The sequence below is a fragment of the Dendropsophus ebraccatus genome, chromosome 1 (genome assembly GCF_027789765.1).
Source record: "Dendropsophus ebraccatus isolate aDenEbr1 chromosome 1, aDenEbr1.pat, whole genome shotgun sequence".
In the NCBI taxonomy this organism is placed as follows: domain Eukaryota; kingdom Metazoa; phylum Chordata; class Amphibia; order Anura; family Hylidae; genus Dendropsophus; species Dendropsophus ebraccatus.
Window position 1 is genome coordinate 190,774,362 of NC_091454.1, and position 25,835 is coordinate 190,800,196.

At 44.0% G+C, this 25,835-nt stretch overlaps 1 protein-coding gene across 3 annotated transcripts in view; it reads right to left on the bottom strand.

Moving 5' to 3' along the window:
• Positions 1-1,085: 1,085 nt before the first annotated feature.
• LOC138765714 (hexokinase-2) overlaps positions 1,086-25,835 on the bottom strand; it is a 34,788-nt gene continuing 10,038 nt past the window's right edge. For all 3 annotated transcript variants that reach the window (XM_069942724.1, XM_069942742.1, XM_069942734.1), the window contains exons 3-18: positions 19,156-19,304; positions 16,095-16,214; positions 15,539-15,634; positions 14,887-14,986; positions 14,617-14,800; positions 12,713-12,868; positions 12,178-12,411; positions 11,708-12,012; positions 11,374-11,522; positions 11,108-11,227; positions 9,178-9,273; positions 7,110-7,209; positions 5,845-6,028; positions 4,399-4,554; positions 4,073-4,306; positions 1,086-2,954 (exon numbers count right to left, since the gene is read on the bottom strand). In XM_069942724.1, coding sequence (XP_069798825.1) covers positions 2,810-2,954; positions 4,073-4,306; positions 4,399-4,554; positions 5,845-6,028; positions 7,110-7,209; positions 9,178-9,273; positions 11,108-11,227; positions 11,374-11,522; positions 11,708-12,012; positions 12,178-12,411; positions 12,713-12,868; positions 14,617-14,800; positions 14,887-14,986; positions 15,539-15,634; positions 16,095-16,214; positions 19,156-19,304 — 2,528 coding nt within the window. In that variant the 3' untranslated portion in view covers positions 1,086-2,809. The remainder of the gene's footprint in view (positions 2,955-4,072; positions 4,307-4,398; positions 4,555-5,844; positions 6,029-7,109; positions 7,210-9,177; positions 9,274-11,107; positions 11,228-11,373; positions 11,523-11,707; positions 12,013-12,177; positions 12,412-12,712; positions 12,869-14,616; positions 14,801-14,886; positions 14,987-15,538; positions 15,635-16,094; positions 16,215-19,155; positions 19,305-25,835) is intronic.

Below are 25,835 nucleotides of genomic sequence, written 5' to 3' on the forward strand. Positions count from 1 at the left end.
GCTTCAACATTCGGATGGGAGGGTCAGAATTTGGAGTCAACAACATGAAAGCATGGATCCATCCTGCCTTGTATCAATGGTTCAGGCTGGTGGTGGTGGTGTCATGGTGTGGGGAATATTTTCTTGGCACTCTTTGGGCACCTTGGTACCAATTGAGCATCGTTGCAACGCCACAGCCTACCTGAGTATTGTTGCTGACCATGTCCATCCCTTTATGACCACAATGTACCCAACATCTGATGGCTACTTTCATCAGGATAATGCGCCATGTCATAAAGCTAGAATCATCTCAGACTGGTTTCTTGAACATGACAATGAGTTCACTGTACTCAAATGGCCTCCACAGTCACCAGATCTCAATCCAATAGAGCATCTTTGGGATGTGGTGGAACGGGAGATTCGCATCATGGATGTGCAGCCGACAAATCTGCGGCAACTGTGTGATGCCATCATGTCAATATGGACCAAAATCTCTGAGGAATGCTTCCAGCACCTTGTTGTATCTATGCCACCAAGAATTGAGGCAGTTCTGAAGGCAAAAGGGGGTCCAACCCGTTACTAACATGGTGTACCTAATAAAGTGGCCGGTGAGTGTACTCCTACAACTGAATTTCCTGTTGAAATGTAAATATACACTGCAAACTATTGTTTCAATGCCTATTTTGGTGTTTCATTTATTCCTCATGTATTCTTAATGGAAAGGAATTTCAGGGGGCAGAGGAGAAGCATCAGAGGTGCCTCGCTGTTCTCTAGGACCCATCTGGGCTTTGGGCTGAGCCTAGTGTTCATTGTGGCTATGAAAGCTGCACTTTGAGTTGCCTGCACCTGACAGAGTGAGACATTGCAGACCTGCCTGCTCAGCCAATCACTGGCCATATCCCATCCCATCTCAGCCAGTGATTGGCTGAGTAGATAGGTCCTGCTCTGAGTGCTCATCTAGGAAACAACTGATCCACAAGGTCATGGGTGTCGGATCCCCACTGATCAGACACTGGTGGCCAATTCAGAGGATAAACCAATCAATGAAAATGTCCCAAAAAAAAACATTTAAGTCTTATAAGAAATAAAAGACAAACACAGCCATATTTCATCTTTCTATAAAGCATTCAGCAACTTTTATCCATTGACAGGTACAGAAAGCCAATAAAATAGCAAATATAAATAAAACACAGCTATAACTGTACAAGACACTGACGCCTGTAGTTTGCTAGACAGACAATGATACAGTGCATTACCAGCAGACCCAAACCAGCGACCTAGAAGAAGTCACATGCCCCGAGCATGTTACATGTGAGCATAACAGCAGAAACCTATGAGAACATTAGTGCGTCTGCATAGAGGAGATTTATACATACATATTTGTACAGTACCTACAAAATATAGTTAGGTCTATAGGTAGCAAAATTAAACACTATGTGCATGACAGAGGTTGCACCTGTCTGTAGAAATATATGTCTGTCCGGTACATACATGGACTCTCTATATGTAGCATCAGTCTGACGGTTCCTATATTGCTATTCTTTGGGAAGGCAAATCATCAAGAGCAGCATTCAAAGGGTTACAAGGTGTTCCACACCAGTAAGGTATCTCTATAGCATTCTATGCAGGCTTAACATAAATTAATATTACAATAATAATTATAATAATAATAACAACAACAATCTACCTGTATTCTACAATAAAAAAAAAGACAAGTACAGGGTCCGATAGGAGACTGCTCGCCCTACAGAGATGAATTATTGCTGAACCTATGCGTTATTCCAATAGTCACCCACAGTACTAAGGTTTGGATGAAGTTTTCAAGTCTTGCAGGATATACTGACTACTCATATACATCCATTTACACATTCAGAATAACAGTATATTATATAGTATAAGACTAGTTGGAAAATACAAACCGGTTTTAATAGAACTCAATCCATAGGGGGAAAATACTTCTTATAACATAGATTAAGGCATTGCCGTCCCATGCAACATGACCTAATATTGTGTTTGAATATGTAATGTTAAAGCCATATTAAAGCCATGTTAAAAAAAAAAAAAAAAAAAGCCTTACGCCATTTACTGCTGTCTCCCTTGGGGTTTGTTTACATGTTGCAGATTTTTGACTCCTATATTTAAGTTACTTTATAAAATCTGCATACCCTTAAACCATTGCAGGGGAACCTAAAATAAGTCTGTGCCCAATGGAGAGGCAGTCTATGGTAAAACAACTTCCTGTGACCATATTTGTAAGTGGTTGGTACACAGGAAGTTACGTGGTTGCTAGGCAACCAGAAATACTATAAAGTGGTCACCTAAACAGGAAGTTAAGCGGTTGCTAAGCAACCTGAAGTACCATAACTTAACAGCAGTGTTTTGCCAACCTGTCGTTTTTCAGCAGTCGTAAAACTACAACTCCCATCATGCCCGGACAGCCAGAGGCAATAAATGGAAAAACCACAGGTTGTGTAAAGCGGCTTTACAGAATACACATTGTGTGTGGAGATGCGATAACATTTATGTGTGTGGGACCTTGACAAAAAGAGACTTGGCTACATATCCAGGACAACTGAATGACGCCGAGAAGGGAGGCTTGTTTCCATTTCAGTCTTTTTCCACATATCTATCCTATAAAAAATAAAATACATTGACCTATTTACATTTCCCAGGTATGGAAGAGTGAATATATGCCAATTCCCGGGACACCAAAACTGTATCTAGGGATTCCAACCATTCCCAAGGATTGGAGACAATAGATGTAAGGAGCTGGATTGAGTCTTTGTAAAGGAATGCGCTCAAAAAACAGAAATCCCATGGCTCCTTTCCCTTAACGTTGGCCTGCCTCTCGGATCCTGCACGCCACGGCGGTGATGAGGGCAGCTCCCTTTCCACTGCCATCTTCAGACTGGACAAATGTCACCTGACACTTCGGAGAAAGCTCCTTTACGGTTTCGTGCATGATATTAGAGAAACTACAGGAAAAAAAGGGGGGGGAAAGATTTTTAGTTTTCAGCATTTTTAGGTATATATCATAATAAGTGTGTTGTGTCTGTGTGATAAGGTAGGTTCCATCCTTTAGGATTTCCATAGTTTCAATGGAACCATGAAAACCCATAGATTAAAGTGACTGCTTGTCTCTCCACTCAAACCCTGAGTGCTCAAGACTTTTCAGATGTCTCTAGAACATATGCATTATTTAGTACATTTGGTATTATTTGCATTAGGTGTTATAGATGCATACTGTATGGCGGCATTATTTGTCTCCAAAGTTTTCATCTGCAGAGGCATGGGCACGGCCTCCGGGAAGATTTAAAGGGAACAAATCACCTCACTAAGGGAGTGTAACCTGGACCCAGCACCTTACAGCTGCCGGGCACAGCTCTTCAACACTCTGGCAGGGCGGCAATTCAAGAAAAATCCATGTTTCATGCTCAGCCCAGGAGCCTGGTAACTAGCATGGGCCACCCTGCCAGAGACTGATGGGCATAGAGTTAAAGAGCTGTTCCCGGCAGCTATAAGGTACTGGGGGCAGGTTACACTCCATCAGGGAGGTGATTGGTTCCCTTTAACATAACTTATGCAGAAAAATCTACTCCGCTCACAACAGAGGCCGCTACAGATTCTCTTAATACATGTGTGCATCATATGCCAACAGACCTTTACCTATAGAGGTACTCCCACAATTCGACCACTGAAACCCCCACTGATCACTAGAAAAGAGCAAACGTGTCCCTGGCAATTAAAGCAGCAGACTGTGCGTACAGGGCTAGCACTCATTGTCTATAAGTTCATTGTCTATGGAGTGGCTCTCTCCATGGTTCAGAAGCCAAAAAGTGATGAGTGAATTAGACCGGGAACTGAGCACTTGCCACACAGTGTGATCTACTCCTTGTATTGCAGGAGACTTTTCCCAGTGGTCCGACCCCCATCGATCACCTAGTTATAATAGATCACCATAGCATAGGGGATAACTTTAGATTGTGGGAATACCCTTTTATTAGTGACATATGTGAAGCTGGTCTTAACAAAGTATGCCCCAAAACAAAGCCGCTGTTTATGGTCTAGCATATCAATGCCCCCCATAACTTACTGAGGGTGAAGTTTATACAGGGTCCCATCCACGCCCACAGTGACTTTTAGGAAATCCAACCCTCGATTTTCTCTGATCTTGTCAACAACGGCGGACACTCCGGCACCACAAAGCTGGGCGGCTCTTCTTGCCACTACCGTACACACTTCCTTGACAATGATACTGTCATCACACGTGCTGTCCAAGCCCAGATGTTGGAGGATGGAGCGGACCTGAAGCAATGCCAAGCGATCACTGCCAAGATAGGATGAGAAATATATAAAGTAAGGACTTATGGCATATGCGTCACAGGAGCTTACAGTCATGTAGACAACAGGTTCCCTCACCTCTCGATCTGAGACAAAAACTTGGTTTCAAAAATGCCCCTGGTCTTCAGCCTCTCGGATATCTTTCCACGGAACAGCAGTCCCCGTTTAGTGAAGTCTATCAAGACGTTCCTTACTATTTCCCCCAGGTACATGCCGCTGATCATCTTCTCATACCTGTGTGCAGACCGAGATTTTAGTTATTAGTGGGATGTTTTCTAGGAAGAAATGGTTACACTTAAAGCAGAATCCTGAAAAGTAAGGTGTACCCCCTGCATTGCTCTTACACAGCCAAAAGGCAACTGGGCAATACCGAAATATGGCGGAACACTTTAGGGAAGTGTTCCTCTACCAGTTGGTACAAAACTACAACTCCCATTATGTCCTGACTGCCTTCAGCTTCCAAAGCATGATGGGAGTTGCAGTTTTGCAACAGCTCTAGAGCCACAGGTAGGCAGTCATCATTGTGAAGCCTTAAAGGGGTATTCACATCCCAACTAATATAGTTATACTCGTAGGGATCGACAAGTTAAATATTTTTTCAAATTTTAGCAAACTTGCCTCCTCCTCCTGATATGCCGCTCTTTCTCTCCCATTGTTTACAGCTCATTGTCTACGTTACCGACCACCACTCTGCTATGTTATATACACTGTATATATAAACTTAATGTGATAAGAATAAAGAAGCAACTCTAGCTGCAAGTGCTGGATCTTCATGACTTTTAGATTGCTGATTCCCTGCAGGTCTGCGGTATTTTGTGCCCTTAGGGTGGCGATTATCGGTCGAAAAATCGTTAAATAATTCGGATTTGAACGATAATCGCTTAGTGTAACAGCAGACAACGATTAAACGACTAACGAGTAACCATAATCGTTCCGTGTAATTGGGTGATCGATTTCAGGTCGTTCGCCATTGCAGTCCTTTGAGTTAGTTTATCGTTAATCGTTGATCATCGAAAAATCGCTTCGTAGAGTAGTACCCTTAATATGGGACTCACTGGAAATTGATGGGTTGAGCTTTATCTTTCACTGTGTTGTTCTTGCAATGCCCAAGTCCTTTAGATAACACTACACCATAGAAGAAATGCTGCCCCCAACAGGAAACAAAGTGTGCAAAAATGATTTCCCAACCCCATATACTATTATAGTATAGTTCCAAATGTTTTGGCTAGAAAATGCTAAATTAATAAAAAGTGACAATATTCCTGTTGTGCATGTCCATAGAGTACATAATCCCTGACACGATACAGAGCCCAGGACTAAGGCTGACATGTCTCAGGTACAGGCGGCTCCTTTAATCTTGCACCTTTCTCCATGCACAGTATGACACAAATGACGTAGTGTAAGAACACAGTGCCAGCAGTATAATAGATTCTACTTTACACAATTTCTGTGGGATGCCATGACAGTTCATTAAGGACAGACGTGTTTTTTTTTTATTTTTTGTTGTTGTACACATCCACCCACCTCTGTTTGCCGGGATTCAGTGACAATTCATCCACCGCTCTATCAAACTCTGTTCGGAAATCTTCCAGGCAGTCATTGTCACCAAACGCTCCCCACTCCATGTTGATGCACATTCTTCCTTCCTCCCCTTCTACTAGCTCCACGTTCCTCATCTCTTCCATATAACAAGCATTGCTGCCAGTACCTGAGAGGCACAGATGGGAAAAAAGTGAAAATGAAACCCATAGTTTCCACGTGACTCCTAACTATATACATACATGTGGCTGAAGACCTGTCAATGAATGTCTTAAAGGGGTACTCCGGTGAAATGTTTTTCTTTTCAAATCAACTGGTGTTCGAAAGTTATACAGATTTTTAATTTACTTCTATTTAAAAATCTCAAGTCTTCCAGTACTTATCAGCTGCTGTATGTCCTGCAGGAAGTGGTGTATTATTTCCAGTCTGACACAGTGCTCTCTGCTGCCACCTCTCTCCATGGAATTGCAGGAACTGTCCAAAGCAATTGCAAATCCCTATAGAAAGCCTCTCCTGCTCTGGACAGTTCACGAAAGGGACAGAGGTAGCAACAGAGATCACTGTGTCAGACTGGAAAGAATACACCACTTCCTGCAGGACATACAGCAGATGATAAGTACTGGAAGACTTGAGATTTTTAAACAGAAGTAAAATTACAAATCTGTATAACTTTCTAACACCAGTTGATCTGAAATGAAAAAAAAAAAAAAATGAGTGGAGTACCCCTTTAACATTATAATGTGACAGGAATTACACTGTCCACGGGGTGCAATATAACAGGGTGAGGAGTTCTACAAAACTTTGTTGTACACCCCTTCATACCAGAGAGATACTTCCCTCTCTGACTTCTGTATTGGGCTGTCAGTAGTTTTATCAGCTTAAAACTGCTGACAAATCCCCTTTAAAGGGGGCCTGTCAACATTTTTGAGTCTTGAAACCTGCAGACAGCGCTACAGAGATCACATGGAGAGAAGTGGAATCACACCACCGGTTATGGTCATGAAATCTGCATGATCCAGAAAACTGAATCTCTCTCATTGTTAAGCCGCTCCTCTCAACTCTGACTGATGACTCCGGTGTCCAATCAGAAGACTGCCAGAGCTGTCACTCAGAGCTGAGAGGAAGGGCCGGGAAAACACTCAATGCTGAGACCTAGGACAACAGGGCGGTTGGCTCATGATCACCCTTATACTATACACCAGCAGATGGCTGTCTGCCATTTATGATCACAGGTTAATGTTCTGTCTTACCGACAATCAGTCCCATTTCACAATGTGGGTCCTCATAGCCGCATGTCATCATAGTCCCCACGGTGTCATTCACAACGGCCACTACGTCCAGGTCGAACTCCTACAGAGAGCGAAACAGATTAGTGGACACTAGAGGACTACATTGGAATTGTAGACATAAATGTTATTCTCTCACTTTTTGGTTATGCAGTAAACAAACTCTAAACCAGAAAAAAAAAAAAAGATTTCATGACGCTATAATGAAAGATTATCGAATGATGAATATTAATTGGGGCTTAGGGAGTTGTTCACCAAAAAAAAAAAAAAATTATATATATTATATATATATTAACCCTTTGAGGACCAGGCCCAAAATGACCCAGTGGACCGCGCAAATTTTGATCTTAGTGTTTCCGTTTTTCCCTCCTCCCCTTCTAAGAGCTCTAGCACTCTCAGTTTTCTATCTACAAGCCATGTAAGTGCTTCTTTTTTACAGGAATAGTTGTACTTTGTAATGGCGTCATTCATTTTACCATAACATGTATGACAGAATCCCAAATATATTATTTATGAAGATATAAATTGGTGAAATCGCAAAAAAGAATGCAATATGGTAACGTTTGGGGGGTTCCTGTGTCTACGTAATGCACTATATGGTAACAGCGACATGACACTATTATTCTATAGGTCAGTCCGAACACAACCATATGCAGGTTACACAGATTCTCTAATGTTATATATTTTTTTTTTTTATGAAATCCGTTTTTTTGCCAATTAAATATTAATAAAATGGGACTATTGTGACGCTTATAACGGTTTTATTTTTTCACCTATGGGGCTGTATGGGGTGTCATTTTTTCCGCCATGATCTCTAGTTTTTATTAATACCATATTTGTGAAGATCGGACGTTTTGATCACTTTTTATTGATTTTTTTTAATATATAATGTAACATAAAATCGGTAATCTGCGCACTTTTTCCCCTCTTTTCGTGTACGCCGTTTACCGGTCGCAATGACGCTTGTTATATTTTAATAGATCGGACAATTACGCACGCTACGGTATATTATATGTTTATCTATTTATTCATTTTTATATGTTTTATTTATATAATGGGAAAGGGGGGTGATTTAGACTTTTATTGGGGGAGGGGTTTTGGGGTAGTGTGTTAGTGTTTTGAACTTTTTTTTTTTTTACACATTTGAAGTCCCTTTGGGGGACTTCTACATTCACTAGTTTGATTTTTACACTGATGAATGCTATGCCATAGGCATAGCATTGATCAGTGTTATCGGCGATCTGCTCATTGAGCCTGCCTGTGCAGGCTCAGTGCAGCAGAGCGCCGATCGGACCGCATGGAGGCAGGTAAGAGACCTCCGGCAGTCCGTTTTACCGATCGGGACCCCCGCAGTCACACGGCGTTTAAGGGGTTAATGACACGCGGCAGCGCGATCGCTGCAGCGTGTCATTACCGGTGAGGTCCCGGCTGCTCACTGCAGCCGGCCCCCACCTCCTATGAAGCGCGCTCCGCTCCGGAGCGCGCTTCATAGCGGGAATAACACCCATGACGTAAGGTTACGTCATGGGTCGTCTGGGGACAGACTTCCATGACGTAACCCTACGTCCAGGGTCGTCTAGGGGTTAAATCAACTAATGCCACAAAGTGCCAGAAATTTGTAATCTTCTTCTATTTAAAAATCTCAAGTCTTCCAGTACTTATCAGCTGCTGTATGTCCAACAGATAGTGGTGTATTCTTTCCAGTCTGACACAATGCTCTCTGCTGACACCTCAAATCCCCATAGAAAACCTCTCTTGCAGGACATACAGCAGCTGATAAGTACTGGACTACTTGAGATTTTTTTTTTTATATATAACATTACATTACAAATCTCTGGCACTTTTTGGCACCAGTTGATTTGAAAGAAAAATTTTTTTGTGAAGTTGTCTCCCCCCCTTAAGATTTGGCTGTCCAGGTTTGATGGGAGTTGTAGTTTTGCAACAGCTGTAGAGTCAATGTTCCCTACCCTGGCCTAACATAATAAAGGAATAAATAGTGCACTATATGGAGTAAAGCAGAATGAATACCCACCTCCCGTCTGTGGATGGCTTCTTTTAGGAGATTTACAACATCTTCCCCTTCACATCCAGATGCTCTGAACCCTTTGGTCCACTTCAGGAGAATGCCCTATGGGGAAACATACACACAAGCTTCAGTCTGGGATCGGAAATCTGCAGGATGGACTATAAGCAGGAATAATACTAGAGCAGCAACACTTTAAGAGAGTCACTAAGATGCTCCTCCATAATATCCATATCATTTCCAGCTATAATACACAGCTAGACCCCTACTCACTTTCTGTGTTCAGATGAACTTAACTGAACTACTGGAACTTAAGGAAAATCTCTGATCACTTTAAAGTCTGTCTAATCCGCAGCGATTACTGTACGAAGCTACTGAACACGACAGGATAAGGCTCTGAGGAAGGAGCTTGAATAATCGTAAACCTTAGAAACAGGTCATAAGGATGTGCAGCTCTTCTTTAACTTTATTTTTCTGCTTTAAAGACTATAGCTTGCCATACACATTATGGTCAGCTGAATCCGCCAGTATCAATCAGAGGGGCCAACCAACTAATGTCACATTAGTTGGTTGGCCCCTCTGATTGATACTGGTGGATTGAGTTGACAATAATGTGTATGGCAAGCTATAGTCTTTAAAGCAGAAAAATATAGTTGAGGAAGAGTTTCCCCCTAAAGAAAGATGTCAGGAGTATGAGGGGTTAAAGGGGTTATCCACCACTAGAAAGACATAGCTGGTTTCTTTCAGACACACTAGTTCCATTCACATTAGCACCAGTTCAATAAAGACGCTATTACTTGGGCCAATCAGGTCAGCGCTCGCTTGCTCCTCATTCCCAGCACAGGCGAGTGGGTAAGAGTGAGGGTGCCACGGGGAGCTGCAGGAGGGGCTTTAGATCATCTGAAAGCCCATAGGAGATGATGGTAGTTTGCGGTTGCTGCTTCTTTTACAAGGTGCGACGGCCAGCAGACAGTCATCATTGTTCACAAATTTTTCAACATGTTGAAAAGACAACGATCAGCCGACATTGCTCATATCGGCTGATCGTTGCCTTTCAACAGTAGCTATTACACCTAGCTATTACACCCAGCTAAAGGCCCTATCACTTGTGTGATAGGGCCTTTAGTTGCAATACACACAAGACAAAAGAAAGCAGCTATGTTTTACTAAACCTGGATAACCCTCCAGTTGCTACATTTCTTCATGTCCAATCCTCTCCAGGTGGATACACCGCCACTAGGGGTGTCTGGCAGTAGCTTCCTCCCTTCTCCCCATTTAGTATACATGCCGGCTCTGCCAAGCTGAGAGTATGTATGTGGGGGGACTGGACGTGTTGGGCTCTCTTAAAAGGGTTTCCACAGTTGGCGTGTTTTTTTAGCATATTTGTTTTTGTTTTTTATGTTTTTGTAATGCCCAAATAAAGATCAGATTGGATTTTAGAAGCTGTGATCACTGGACTTTTTTGGATTTCCACAGTTAAGACTTGTCCACTATGCAAAGCATGGTGGGTAAGTGTATGATTGTGGGGGTCCAACTGTCGGGATAATCTGGAATCTTAAGAACATGGATCCAATTCTCCAAATTGCAGTGGAGCATCAGCCACAAATGCACACCACCACCGCTCTACTCATTCTTTATGGGAGTTATTGAAGATAGCCAAGCGTGATCTCCAGCAGCTACCATAGAGAATGAATGGAGCGGTGGTGCACTCTGACAGAAGACTCAATTCCATATTATAAAAACTGTAAGGCCATCCTAGTAATTGGACACCCATCAATCATACAGTTATCCCCTATACCGTGGACAGGGGATAGATCTTAATGGGAAAACCCCTTTAAGTGAATATTGGACTCATGATAAGTACAGAAAACAGTTTAAGACCAGTGACCAGATTATGGATTACAACCAATCAGAAAATACTACGATCCCCTCCAATTACCTCATCCAGGCTGTTCTGATGGCACGGGAAGGAAAAGGTGAAGCCAAGGGGCAAAGAGACTCCTTTCATGCCCATGTATTCCAGGAAATCAGCAATGCAGTGAACTATGTGGTCAAACAGCTGCAATGAATGACGGATAAAATACAGTCAATTATTTATAACACATAAGGAAATATATCAGGATTACAGAATTATATAGCCTGAATTATCTATGGACTTATTACAGTATATTTGCATATGGGGTCCCAATATTCAGCAGTTCTCACCTCCTCTCCGGTTCCTATCATGATATCCTGGGGGATGGTGTAGATCTTGTTGTGCATTTCCACCCCACGTCTCATACCGTTGCGGACACGAACCAGGAGAACGCGGAAATTTGTGCCCCCCAGATCCAATGCCAAGAAGTCGCCTCTCTCTGAAAGATTACAAAGTGATGCTGTCAGGATACGGTATATCATAATGGCTTGGTCCAAGTATTAAAGAGTTTTCTAGAATATCTGGATAGCTTATGTTAATATAACCATAAGAACCCCTGAAATCAGTCAGTAAAAAAATTTTGACAAAATTTTCTTAACAAGGTCATCGGAGACCTCCTCTTACCTGTACCATCAGGGGTTGACCTCACATACGTCGGCAGCATCTTGACTGTGGCCTCCTCATGGCTTGCTTTGTTCAGGCCTCTCTCCATCTCAACTCTCATAATCCTCTTAATTTCTAGAAGTTGCTCGGTGCTAAGGTTGAGGGCTTCAAGTGTCTTTATCCGTTCACGCCGCTGGTTTGCCAAGCGGTGGGCTACAGCGGTCACCATGGCGGCTCCTTTACCGCTGCCGTCCTCTGATCGGATGAATCGGATGTCACAATCGGGCACCAGTCTGCGGACAGTCTTCTGAAGGAGCCGTGCAAAGCTAAAGAAATCAAGGAAAATGCTGTAGGTATGTCTGAGATCTTGGGCGGCTTATTAGGAATATAACAAATTCTTCAGTATCAGGATATGGTTACGTCTATCCTCTATCCAGAAAACAAGAAGGTTCATTATGACTCCTTAATCCAGACTATTCTCACTGACTTACTGTGGGTGATTCTTATAGACGGAGCCGTCTACCCCAACCGTTGACCTCAGCCGCTCCACCCCTTTGTTCTCTCGGATGCGTCTCAGGACAGCAGCGAGCGTGGCGGCACAAAGGTTGGCAGACCGAGACGAGACGATCTGACAGATCCGATGCGTGGCCACACAATCCTCATGTGAGGGCTCCAGCCCCAGCTTGCTTAGGATCTGATGGGCTGTTTTGATCCCTTCTTTGTCTCTGTAAGTGCAGGAGAATGTGGCGAGTGAGTAGACGTATAAAGAATATAATATGAAATATAATATTTTATAAAATAATAATTGAGAGCGTAGAGCTAAACCCTTTACAAGGCAGATATTGGTCAGGGTCTGGGTGTTCATCGATTGCCAGAATGAGCGGGGAGAGAAGTGTGAGACAGAGTGCTTCTCTCCCTGCTCTATGTGGCTGAGAATAATCCATTGACTTACATTGGGAGTTTGTGCTGGCCACATAGCACAGAGAGAAGAGAAAGTGATCAAAACTTTTGGTTTAAAACTCTTACTTTTCAATCTCGGAGACAAAGCGGGTTTCAAAATGTCCGGTGGTCAAAAGATCAGCTGTGATCCTCCCGCCGAAGAGCAGATCTTCCTTTGCCATCTTGACTAGGATGAGACGCACAAGCTCACCCATATACATCCCGCTGATCATCTTTTCAAACCTGAAAGAGACGGTCACCATTAGATGGGTAAGAACTGCATGTCAGTAGCGTCTACCTATTCTATGGTAGGTAACACAGCTAATAAAAGATCCTCTGCGTAAGACACCTTGGTCATTACAATATCCAGTATGTAAGGGCATAATAGGAGTTGTAGATTAGGAACAGCTTCTATTGGGCTATTCACATTATCCGTAGTCTTACAGATCAGCAAAAAAAGGACATGTCCCAGTGTGGACCATAACTGCAGAACAATCAGCTAATAGAAGTCTATGGGATCAGCATTTTTTGTGGACGTTACAGATACTACAACCTTATTGGTCACATAAAATACAGATTAATTTAATTATTATTGCAGATGCACTATGGACGTTTTTGTTTTGCCGATTGTGGACGGCGATTACGGACAGAATATATGGTCCTGAAGATTTACTGAATGTGTGAATGAGGCCTTAGGGCTTATTCCCATGTCCCATATATTACAGAGGTTACAGACGGAGAAATGTAATGGAGTGCTTGCCTGCTCGGCATGATGTTTCAATATCATACCTGGAGCGGGGAAACTGAATCTCTGCAGAACTGTAGCGATAGAGCTGTGCAGCAATGTCATTACAGTGCCACAGAGATTCAAACATTTCCCCTGTTCCCGGCATGATATTGATACATCATGCCGGGCAGGGAAACACTCCATTACAGGCGTTTCCCATGCGCAGAGCCCGGGACGCGGGTATAAGCTCTAATATGGGGGGGAACATTGAAGTATAGGATTAGACATGTCATTACCCAATACAACCAGCAGGTGGCAATGTTGTAATTTTAAAACTCTGCTCTGGCACACAGGGATGGAGTTTTGGCTCTTATGCAAGAACACTAAAACTACTGCTGCATCTGGACATGGCATTTTTATACTGAAACTCTGCCAACCATAGTGTTACATAAAAGATTTATACAGCGAAAAAAAAAAACTTTAGCTTAGCCAAAGTGCAGCAGATAAGTGTCCATTTCAGGGTCTATTCACACACATTTGTATGTTACACCATAGGCTGACTCTAATGTAAATCATATAGCTAGGGCGAGACTTATTTCACAATCTGATACTGAGGGAGAACAATGGACTTGCACAATGGAGGAGCAGAATGACACAACTTGCAGAACAGGCTGTCCCTGGAATCGATGCGAGACAGTCACATGATAAAGACACAATCACAAGTTCTCCGGCTGCAGCGACTGGCTGCTATACTTGGAGTTTACATTTCTTAGCATTTCCAAGGTTTCTGTTTGCTACCAATAAATGGAAGAATTTTTGCTAATGTCTGAAGGCTGGAAACCTGAACAGACCAAACACGTCTTACAGCTGTGGGACTGCTACAAGTTTATCCAGTCCTGGCAATCCTCTGTGAGCCTATAGATCAGCTGCACATACTTCTATCTTATCTCTCTATGCTCCAGGCAGGTAAGGTGTATGAGACTGGAGATCACACTGCTTCCCACTGATCAGTCTTAGGGGGCATTCACACGGCCCGTGGCTACAGTCCGTGCATGGATGGGAATCACAGAACTCCTGGCATCATGATTCATTATGATGCCGGGAGCTCCAAATCAGTGTATGTCAGAGCATAGCCTCTGGTGTTATTGATTTGTGATACGAATGAAAGGACTGTTGTTGAAATCCAAGCATATTTTGGAAAAGGTGAGGAGCTGAAAGTATACAAGAAGCAGAGACTGGAAGGTGGCTACATAGAAATACTTACAATTGTTTCCCGGGGTTTAAGGATCCCATGTCAATTTCTCGATCAAACTCAGTCCTGATGTCATCCAATGATCCATCATCCCCAAAAGCTCCCCACTCCATATTAACACACATACGCCCCTCATCCCCTTCTACAAGGTCTATGTGACGCAGGTCTTCCATGTAGCAGGCATTGGTACCAGTACCTGGGGGGAAATAAAACCCAGAAATACTGATGAGATTATACCAGATGTATAGATGTCCATATACCAATAATATATATTATACTTACCAATAATAAGTCCTATCTCACAGTTATGGTCGTCATATCCACAGGTCATCATTGTGCCCACTGTGTCATTTACTACAGCAACAATATCGATATCAAAATCCTAGAACAAGAAGAGGGGAATATTCTGTTTCAGTAGTAGCGGCGGCTTTGGAAGAACAGAAAGAAAAGTGTCGATTAACAATACAGAAAGTGTGGATCAAGGGGTGGTCCATGCACTGGTATGAATAGGCAGCTAAATGGATGGCACGGCAGCAATCACTTGTCATTCACCATCTCAGCCTGCATTATTACAGGGGTTATCCAGCGAAAATCTTTTTCTTTCAAATCAATGGGTGTCATAAAGTTATAGAGATTTGTAATTTACTTTGATTACAAAATCTCCAGTCTTTCAGTACTTATCAGCTGCTGTATGTCCTGCAGGAAGTTGTGTATTCTTTCCAGTCTGACACAGTGCTCTCTGCTGCCACCTTTGTCCGTGTCAGGAACTGTCCAGAGCAGAAGAGGTTTTCTATGGGGATTTGGTACTGCTCTGGACAGTTCCTGTCACAGGCAGAGGTGGCACTGTGTCAGACTGAAAAGAAAACAACATTTCCTGCATATATAAATCACATAGGACCTATAAACAGATGGGTAATATATAATTTCTGCTCACCCCACGTTTCTTAATGGCTTTCCTTAACAGAGTAACCACATCTTTTCCTTCCACACCGGAGGACTTGAATCCCTTAGTCCAGTTCACCAAGATGCTCTGTAGAAAGATTATTAGAGAGATCATGATTGTGGGAAAATAACATATATCAATATCTATCTATATATGTATGGGTCAAATGCAATAAAGGATCTCTACATCCTCTTATACTGGGATCAAGAACCCCATGTATTTAGTGCACATGGTTAAAGGGCAATGTATGACTTTTGCATTGCTATTCCTGTATATGTCTTATCCAGAATATGCTTATGTAAGGTCTATAGTGTACCTAAGTTATATAATAAGGAACGAGGTCATGGGACATGACAATTCCGAATGCTTGGGAAAGATCAGGCGACAACTGCTCCTAGCCATAGGAACTGTCAATCAACAAAGCCTGGGATGGCTTTATCTGTCATCGCCCTTTTCATGGAACAAGCTGATTACAGGCTGCCAGCATGATATATAACCTGCCCTTCCATGGCACATGGTAAAGAGGTGCCTGTCATTCTGCACTCACCTCGTCCAGTTTTGTCTGGTGGCAGGGGAAGGAGAAAGTGAATCCTAAGGGCAACGTCTTGTCCTTGATGTGCAGCTTGTCCATGAAGTTGGCCAGGCATTCAGCGATGTGGTCAAACAGCTGGAGAAGAAAAGTGTAAAATAAGAAGCAGAAACTTGTCTGACCTCATATAACTCCTGGCTAGGAGACGTTTATATCCACAGCTAAAGCAAACCATTGCCAGCTGCAGCCACTATGCAAGCAGACATGCTGAGAGTGCTGGCATTGACGCCAATGTGGTGGGAAGCCCTATTAACCTGTGCTTCTCCCATAGGACTTGTTCTTACTGGGACCGGATCCAAAATAAAGAAGGGAGGCAGAAAGTTTACCTCCTTTAGTATCCATTCACGGTTTAGGCTAAATAAAAGCAAAGTATTTGTGCTACTACCCATAGGTGATAGCCGGATGATTTTCTATTACTGAGGTAAATGTATATATAGCTTGGTACTATTACTAAGATAAATGTATATATAGCTTGGTACCATTACTGTGGTAAATGTATATATAGCTTGGTAATATTACTGAGGTGAATGTATGTATAGCTTGGTACTATTACTGAGGTGAATGTATATATAGCTTGGTACTATTACTTAGGTGAATGTATTTATTACTGAGGAAAATGCACACTTTGGCTATGTTCACACTACGTATATTTGAGGCTGTATGTTTGAGGCTGTATAGCAACCAAAACAAGGAGTGGATTGAAAAAACAGAAAGGATCTGTTCACACAATGTTGAAATTGAGTGGATGGCCGCCATTTAATGGCAAATATGTGCTGTTATTTTAAAACAGTGGCTGTTGTATTGAAATAATGGAAGTTATTTACCGTTATATGGCGGCCATCCACTCAATTTCAACATTGTGTGAACAGAGCCTTTCTGTGTTTTCAATCCACTCCTGGTTTTGGCTGCTATAAGGACCTGACATGAGGACCAAATACAGCCTCAAATATACATAGTGTGAACCCAGCCCCCGGGTGCAAACACACAGGACGTATATGCAGCGAGTTTCTCGCTGCGTAAACGCAGTGAAACTCGCTGCATATCCCGTCCCTGTGTAGTCAATGGCAGGCAAAATGTTCACCCCTGCTGCGAGTTTGTCTGCAACCCGCCCTTTTGACCCCCCGGCCGGCGGAGCGTGTACTTTACCTGATCCCGGCTCCGGCGGTTTCCGATGTCTTCAGCAAGCCGGAGCGGGGACCAGGTAAAGTATATGCTCCGGCCAGCCGCTGCCAGTCCTTAACACACCCTGCAGCCCCGATCATCCCCTCGCCCGCCTGGCAGCCCTGATCGCCCCCCCCCCCCCCCAGCAGCCCCGATCGCCCCCCCCCCCCCCCAGCAGCCCCGATCGCCCCCCCCCCCCCCCCCCCCCCAGCAGCCCCGATCGCCCCCCCCCCCCCCCCCAGCAGCCCCGATCGCCCCCCCCCCAGCAGCCCCGATCAGGGCTGCGGGCGGGCGATCGGGCGCTCGTGGGGACGATCGGGGCTGCAGGATGTGTTAAGGAGGCTGCGGGCGGCGGCTGGCTGGAGCATATACTTTACCTGGTCCCCGCTCCGGCTTGCTGAAGACACCGGGAACCGCCGGAGCCGGGATCAGGTAAAGTATACGCTCCGGCGGCCAGGGGGTTAAAAGGGCGGGCTGCAGACAAACTTGCAGCAGGGATGTTCATCCCGGCTGCGATTTTGCCTGTCATTGACTACACAGGGATGGGAAATGCAGCAAGTTTCACTGCGTTTACGCAGCGAGAAACTCGCTGCATATACGTCCTGTGTGTTTGCACCCTAAGGCTATGTTCACACACCATTGAAATTACAGCCGTTTTTTTACAATGGCCTTCATATATTTAAAAATAACAGCCATTATTTGTTGTTAAAAAATGGCCGGCCAACAAAAACTTCCATAATTTTGATGATGTGTGAACATAGCCTCAGAGCGCTCTCTCTCAGCTTTGTGCCAATTGACCGAGACGGACTCCCAATGTAAGTCTATGGGACTGTCGCAGAGAACAGAGAGAGAAGTGCTCAGCTACACGCTTCTTTCCCAACTCATCCTAGTGATCAATGGGGATTTGAACACTTAAGTCTCCAACATGTACATATACAGTCCGTAATCCTGGGCTCATATACAATCCGTAATCCTGGGCTCATATACAGTCCGTAATCTTGGGCTCATATACAGTCCGTAATCCTGGGCTCATATACAGTCCGTAATCCTGGGCTCATATACAGTCCGTAATCCTGGGCTCATATACAGTCCGTAATCCTGGGCTCATATACAGTCCGTAATCCTGGGCTCATATACAGTCCGTAATCCTGGGCTCATATACAGTCCGTAATCCTGGGCTCATATACAGTCCGTAATCCTGGGCTCATATACAGTCCGTAATCCTGGGCTCATATACAGTACATAATACTGGGCTCATATACAGTACATAATAGAACACCCTCTGACTGTAGACACTGCCGGACAGCTGGATTTGTGAGCTTGCTCAGTAATATCAGGCTAGGCACTTTTTATTTCACTGTTTTCTTTGCCAAGCCAAGGACAAAACACGTCAAAGTGACTGACAGCATTAACGATGGCAGGAGCCGGGCACAGCGGAGCTGGGATTGTGCAAGTTATTGTAATGGAGCGGGTGTGTTATTATTCCTGAAATCACTCGCTGGCAGAAAAGTTCTACTTGTGTGTAAAGGGGAACGGCGTGCGGCGTCCAGGAGCAGCGGGAATGCTGAGGAGGGCAAATTCTAAAGCTGCCTCCATTCTGCATGACTTCCAGCCACCCCTGCCAAGTTCATCCTACATATTGGGGGTGGGGGTGCATAGTGTATATACACATCTATTGTCTTATATACATGGATACAAACTATGCCTAATGGACCCCCATGACTTATATGTAGTCCATCAGGTTCCAGCATAAGGTCAGTCCTTTCAATGGGAAGAAGAGTGGAACATGTTGTTCTTCCTATAAAACCTGATGGAACTACCAATAAAGGGTCTAACCGTAGTGTGGACAAGGCCTTACCTGTGATCCACTGCCCCTCATCAGGTCTTCTGGGATGGCATAAATCTGGTTCTCCATCTCCACCTTCTTCATTCCATTGTCACATACTTTTACCCTCAAGACTCGAAAATTGGTTCCTCCCAAGTCCAAAGCCAGGAACTCTCCATCTTCTAAAGACGAGAAGAAAAAAAAAAGAAATTTCCACATCACCCAAGCTGACACTTAGCATTATGAGCTTTAGAGAAAAGAGGAACTGCATATAAGAACAGGTAGAGACCTGAAACCACTGAGACCATGTGCAGAGGTAGAGTCCAAACTTTCAAGGGATTCAAAATAAAGTCGCAGGGATAGTGCGATCCCGATAAAGGTCCATGTAGATTGAGAAGAATCTGCCTGGCTGGCTTTGGCTGTCCAGGCATGATAGGAGTGGAGAGCCAAGGTTCCCTACCCCTGCCCTAGTACAAAACTAACCCCTGGCCAACCCCTTTAAATATCAACCCAGATAGGGAATGACAGGTCTCTGGGCTAGGATTAGTGACAAAATGTCTTATAATAAGGGGGGTTCATGGATGTATGTGTGAACATAACCTCATGCATTCTTTTAGAGAAGAACCCCACCTCTACAGGTTGGAGAGTCACCCATTGTCTCCTGCAGCTTCTTGCATTCGGTAATATAACTGTATATAGAGTTATTGAAGTAGACTAAGTTCACCCATCCCCATTGAGCAGTTATATAATGGAGCCTCCATGGAAATGTACTAATCGATCCTCAACAGTAATGTAACAAGTGGCCTGCGTGCCAACTTGCTGGTATAAAAAGTGGGGCAATGTCTCTGGTAGTGGGATTCCGATGCATCTGAGTGGTACGGCCTAGGAGACCTGGGATGACCTCTCTGAGCCCTCTACACCAGGCAATGATTCTGCTGTGCTGGCTGCATTGTGCAGGATTACACAGCCCAGAACCATTGTGCTCATACAATGAGACGGCCATACCCACAACAGTGCCAGCGGGTTTAACCCCTTTAAAGGCAGGTTGCTGCGTGGAAACATTTGTTGATCGCACCGGATATATCTATTTCAAAGCTTTCAAACAAAATGTACAAAACCCTTCTCCCCTATTCTCTGCAAATGAATTGGTGAATTCCACCCACGACACACGGTTTCTAGGAATATCTCCAGATTTTATCATTTTACTTGTTAAAGGGGTACTGCGGCGAAAATCTTTTTCTTTCAAATCAACTGGTTTCAGGATGTTATGTAGATTTGTAATTTTACTTTTATTTAAAAATCTCCAGAGTTCCAGTACTTATCAGCTGCTGTATGTCCTGAAGGAAGTGGTATATTCTCTCCAGTTTGACACAGTGCTTTCTGCTGCCGCTTCTTTCCGTGACAGGAACTGTCCAGAGCAGGAGAGGTTTTCTATGGGGATTTGCAACTGCTCTGGAGAGTTCCTGTCTCGGAGAGAGGTGGCAGCGAGAGGAGAGCACTGTGTCAGACTGGAAAGAGAACACCATTTCCTGCAGGACATACAGCAGCTGATAAGGACTGGAAGACTTGAGATTTTTAAATAGAAGTAAAATACAAATCTATATTACTTTCTGAAACCAGTTGATTTGAAAGAAAAAGATTTTTGCCAAAGTACCCCTTTAATACTATACAGCACATGAGCATCCATTATAAAACCTTGTGTAAGGCTGGCATGTAAGGCATGCTGGGAGTTGTAGTTGTGCAACAGCTAGAGAGCCACAGGTTGGGGAACACTGACTCACAGGTAAATATCTATAGGTGGCAATAGAACAAAGGTGGTTACAGTGCAGAGGGGGGGGGGGGCTGCAGGGGGCACCATGGATGTCACAGGCTGTCGGTCGGAGCCCTGTGCGACCGCACTGGTTGCACAGAGCAAAGGCTGGCCCTGCTCAGGGTGGGCCCCTTTAACCAGTGGGCCCGGTGCACGTGTACCATTTGCCCTCTGGTAAAAGTGGCCCTGTCTAGAATTCCCATTATTCCTGGGCAGCCAAAGAGAGACAGCCTGCCCCGTCCCGGCGGGCTGAGCGCTTATGCACCTCTTCCCAAGAAGCTTGCTTCACCGTGCATGGAACCGGGCAGCCGGGTGAGCGCTGAGATGAAGCAATCTGAGCCAGTCTCAGCGCTCACCCGGCCGCCCGGTTCCGTGCACGGTGAAGAAAGCTGCTTGGGAGAAGGTGCAGCTGCTTGGGAAGAGGTGCATAAGCGCTCAGCCCGCCGGGACGGGGCGGCGGGTGAGCGCTCTGCACGGGGCCAGGTGGCGGGCTGTGATGGAGGGGAGCAGACTCGGGGGAGGAGGTGCATGAGCGCTCACCCCGAAGGGTGGCGGGTGAGCGCTTGTGCAAAGGACAGGGCACAGTGCTCAGATGAGGGGCGGCAAGTTGGGGGTAGGTGCAGGAGCTCTCACCCCGCCGGAACGGGGCAGCGGGTGAGTGCTCCTGCAGGGGACGGGCCAGGGGAGAGATGGGCTCAGAGGGGGCAGCTAGTTGGGGTGAGCCACTGCAGCAAGTATAATAGAACCGGGCAGGGGGGTGGGACATTACCAGCCCAGGGAGGGATGGAGAATAGACGTCTATTCCCTTTCTATACTTCTACATGCACCCCCTGCTGCTGCATACACTTGAGACGTGACGTCACATTTGTTTTTGAGGAAGTGAGCCTGCCTGACCTACTAAAGTGAGGGAAATTGCAGAATATGTGCATTTCCCATAATTAGTGTATATTAGGGATTTGTATAACTTTCTTTATGTAACAACATAGTTAAAAACACATTTTGCCCAGAGTACCCCTTTAAGTCAAAGGTTAGCATTGTATAGACATCAGAAGCCAGTTAGACCTTCCAAAATGCCAGAGAAAAGAGGAAAAAACTTGCCACGTTGTTCTAATGCTAATGCTAACACTAATATTACTTGCTAGTCAAGTATATGTCACAGGTGACTTTTCCTAGTTACTTAACAGAAAAACCTGCTTACGTAATCCAGCCCTGAGGCCTCCACCGCCTAGAGGGTGTGTGAGCCATGTGACTGTAGTACCTATCTATAGGGGCCTATAATAACACACATACTATAACGTCATCAAAGTTTTGATCTGTTATAGTGACAAGTCACTTTTTAAAGAGAGCAGAGTATACACAATGGAAGCTAAGGTATACAAGACTTCTGCTCAGTCATTGTGGATCTCTGCACCTGAGTCTCCACCATGAAAATGACTGATTTGTCACTATGATATGGCAAAAGTGTGATGAAACTGTACTCACTGTTCAGAACTAAATGGGTATTCCCATCTCCACTATCATAGTTATGATTGTAGGACTCGACAAGTTAAATCTGTTCATTTATCAACCTGATATGGCTCCTCTTTCCCTCCCATTGTTGACAGCTCATTGTCTAGGTTACAGACCACCACTCTGCTCTAAAAGCAATGCTCTGGCTGCTATATGCTCTATGTTTTTAAAGCAGAGTGGTAGTCGGCAACCTAGACAACAAGCTGTCAACAATGGGAGGACACGAGCAGCCATATCAGGAGAAGGTGACAAGATTGTTAAATGATTGTATTTACAAGACGAGTCCTACAAGTATAACTATATTAGCAGGGATGGGAATATCCCTTATTAGACAGGGACAAAAGGATTCGTGTTTACCTAAGGCTGGGTTAACACTACATTTTTGCAATCCGTTTTTTGCAAAAAACTGATAAAAAACGGATGCAACTGTCTGCATCTGTTTTTCCATTGACTTCCATTATTAAAAAAACCGGATCAAAACGGATCAGTTTTTTTTTACGGACACAAAAACGTGGTCAACCATGTGTCAACCATCTGTTTTGATCCTTTTTTTTTTTTTTTTTTTATAATGGAAGTTAATGGAAAAACGGATGCACACAGTTGCATCCGTTTTTTTGCAAAAAATGGATTGAAAAAACGTAGTGTGGACCTAGCCTAATATCACTGCTGTGGTAATGACAAGCAGGATCCCATCGGTCACTAAGTCCTCCTTTTCTCTGTCCTAGTTTTTATACATGACCTAGTGATTTATGTAAGTAGGTTAAAGGTAGAATTTAGATGAGATCCATATGTAGCGGAATTATAGCGGTGTCCATGTGTAATCCATTACAGTGTTTGCCTCTAGGCGGATATTGGCAAGAAGCAAAAGTAATACTGCTCACTGCCACTACTTTTATATGTAGACACAGAAGCGAGGCATTGGGCGGTTGTCGCCTTTCATATTGACGGGGTAGAGTATCATCTAATATCTAACATACATCAAATATCTATCGGTCTCATATATATACATCTTGGGGGAGATTTATCAAACATGGTCTAAAGTAAAACTGGCTCAGTTGCCCCTAGCAACCAATCAGATTCCACCTTTCATTTTCCAAAGAGTCTGTGAGGAATGAAAGGTGGAATCTGATTGGTTGCTAGGGGCAACTGAGCCAGTTTCACTTTACACCATGTTTGGTCTATCTAATACATACCAGTATATAATATCTATTGTTCTCATATCTATTTATTTATCTATCATCTATCTAGGTATCTCATATTTATGCTATATCTATCATCTGTCTATATATGTTTACATAGCTAGTCCTGTGATCTGCCGTGATATAAACCATTGTCCGGGTGGATTGACGTCCCACTTCTACGTCAGGCCCAGCTCTTTCTTCAGGAGATCATACATTACACCTGCCTGAAGTGTTTAAACAATGGGAGTCCAACCTGTGTCAATACAAAGGAACCCAATAACCCGACCTGCTCCTTTATGTGCACAGCTGTGGAGCGGAAACATGGCGGCTCATACTAAACAAGCACTCACATAACAATCAGCTGGCAGTTACATAACAGCATTACCCCAGTGTCAGCTTCTAGAATACTAAATTCTGTGAGACTCTCCTCAAAATGATGTGGACTAATGGCAAATAGGCCCCAGATGAAGCCGTAAGCAGTGAAACCCGTAGGGTGTGCCAGCTGACTGGGGGATGTTACATTGTGAAGCGCTGTTAGTGCGGTGTTTTTTTGCACGTTTGGTGTGTAAATAAAAAAGAACTTGCTTGGATTGTCCTGTGGTCTGCACTATGGTATCTGTGATTTGCATTTAGATCAGAAGGAAGGATTTGTTTGCTACAATAGGTTATCAGGCAGTGCGGGTTCCAGCTTGTTCATGCCCGATCTGCACAGGGATCCAACACGAGGAGGAAATTGCACTTAACATCTTTGAGTATTGAGAGAGATATAAGACTGGTTGATACATGATCTGAGAACAGGATTATTCATTCCACTGTTAGAGATTCTGATTTAAAGGGAACTTGTCATGACTTTCATTCTGCCTGAACCACAAGCCATCTGGGTGGCCTTGTCCCACTAGCCTTGACTGCTAGCTCTCTCTTCCTGTATGTCCTGTATATCCATCAATCAAGGCCAGCGCGTTGGGGACGAGCTGGTGGGGACCACTTTGATTCAGGCAGCATGAAAGTGATAACAGATTCCCATTAAAGCGATTGCTCAGATCATACATTTTCATTTCATATGTCCTTGTGTATTACAAATGTTGTAGTGAAGACACTAAGGCTGTGTTTACACTGCATTTTTTCAGTCTGTTTTTTTTTATCTATTTTATGCAAAAAATCTAATGAAAAAACTGATGCATTTGTGCCAAGGGCTTAAGCACTCAGCCATGGACTTCTCCTGGCTCTATATAGCAATCATGGGATCATAGGGGTCTGAACTCCCAGACTCAAACTGATCAAAGGTTTTTATATGTCAAAAGTTTTTTTTTTAAAGTGACAGTAATACTTTAACCTCTAAAAGGTAAATGAAAAGAAATGTAAAAATAAATTAAAGTTCGTATAGTTAGTGGTTTGTAGCCGTACAGGATAGAAATAGGTTAATATTAAGATAAGAATAAGAATGTAATGCTAATATTGCTTTGGATCAATCTGACTATGCTCCTGTTTTTCCTCCACTATCTCCCGATAGAAGAGAAATCTTGGTTTCTCTCTCAATCTGGTCAAATTGCAAGAGTCAAGTAGATGCCTCCAGTAGATGGCGCTAGAGAGACAGCTTTGTTCCTTCTACATCAGGGGGGTCAAACTCCCGGCCCTCCATCTTTTGCAAAACTACAATTCCCATCATCCCTTTAAGGAAACTCTTACCTATATAAATTTTGTAACAACATGCCCCCACTGAGTCTTTCTCCAGATCCTACAATAATAAACATTACCCCGGTCTAACACACTTATGCCCCTATTCCACGAGTCGTTTGTAGGAGCAAACGAGCGCTATTAGCGCTCGTTTGCTCCTCGTTCCCCGCTCGCTGCCGCCGCTATTCAACGCGGCGTCAGCAAGCGGGTGAGTGCTGGAGGGGCGGCGGGGAGCTGCTGGGGGGGCTGCCCGGGGGATCGCTGATCGTCCGGGCAGCCCATAGGATATAGCAGCATCTGCTGCCGACGGTCCTATTCAACGGAGAGACGGCAGCAGATCGCTGCTATATCAGTCGCTTGTTTTTCAACATGTTGAAAAACAAGCGACTGCAACGATCAGCCGACATGAACGATGTCGGCTGATCGTTGCACTCTATTCCACGGGACGAATATCGTTCGTAGCGGCCGTTATCGGCTGAATACGAACAATATTGCTCCTCTAAACGACCCGTGGAATAGGGCCTTTAGACAGCTCTAGT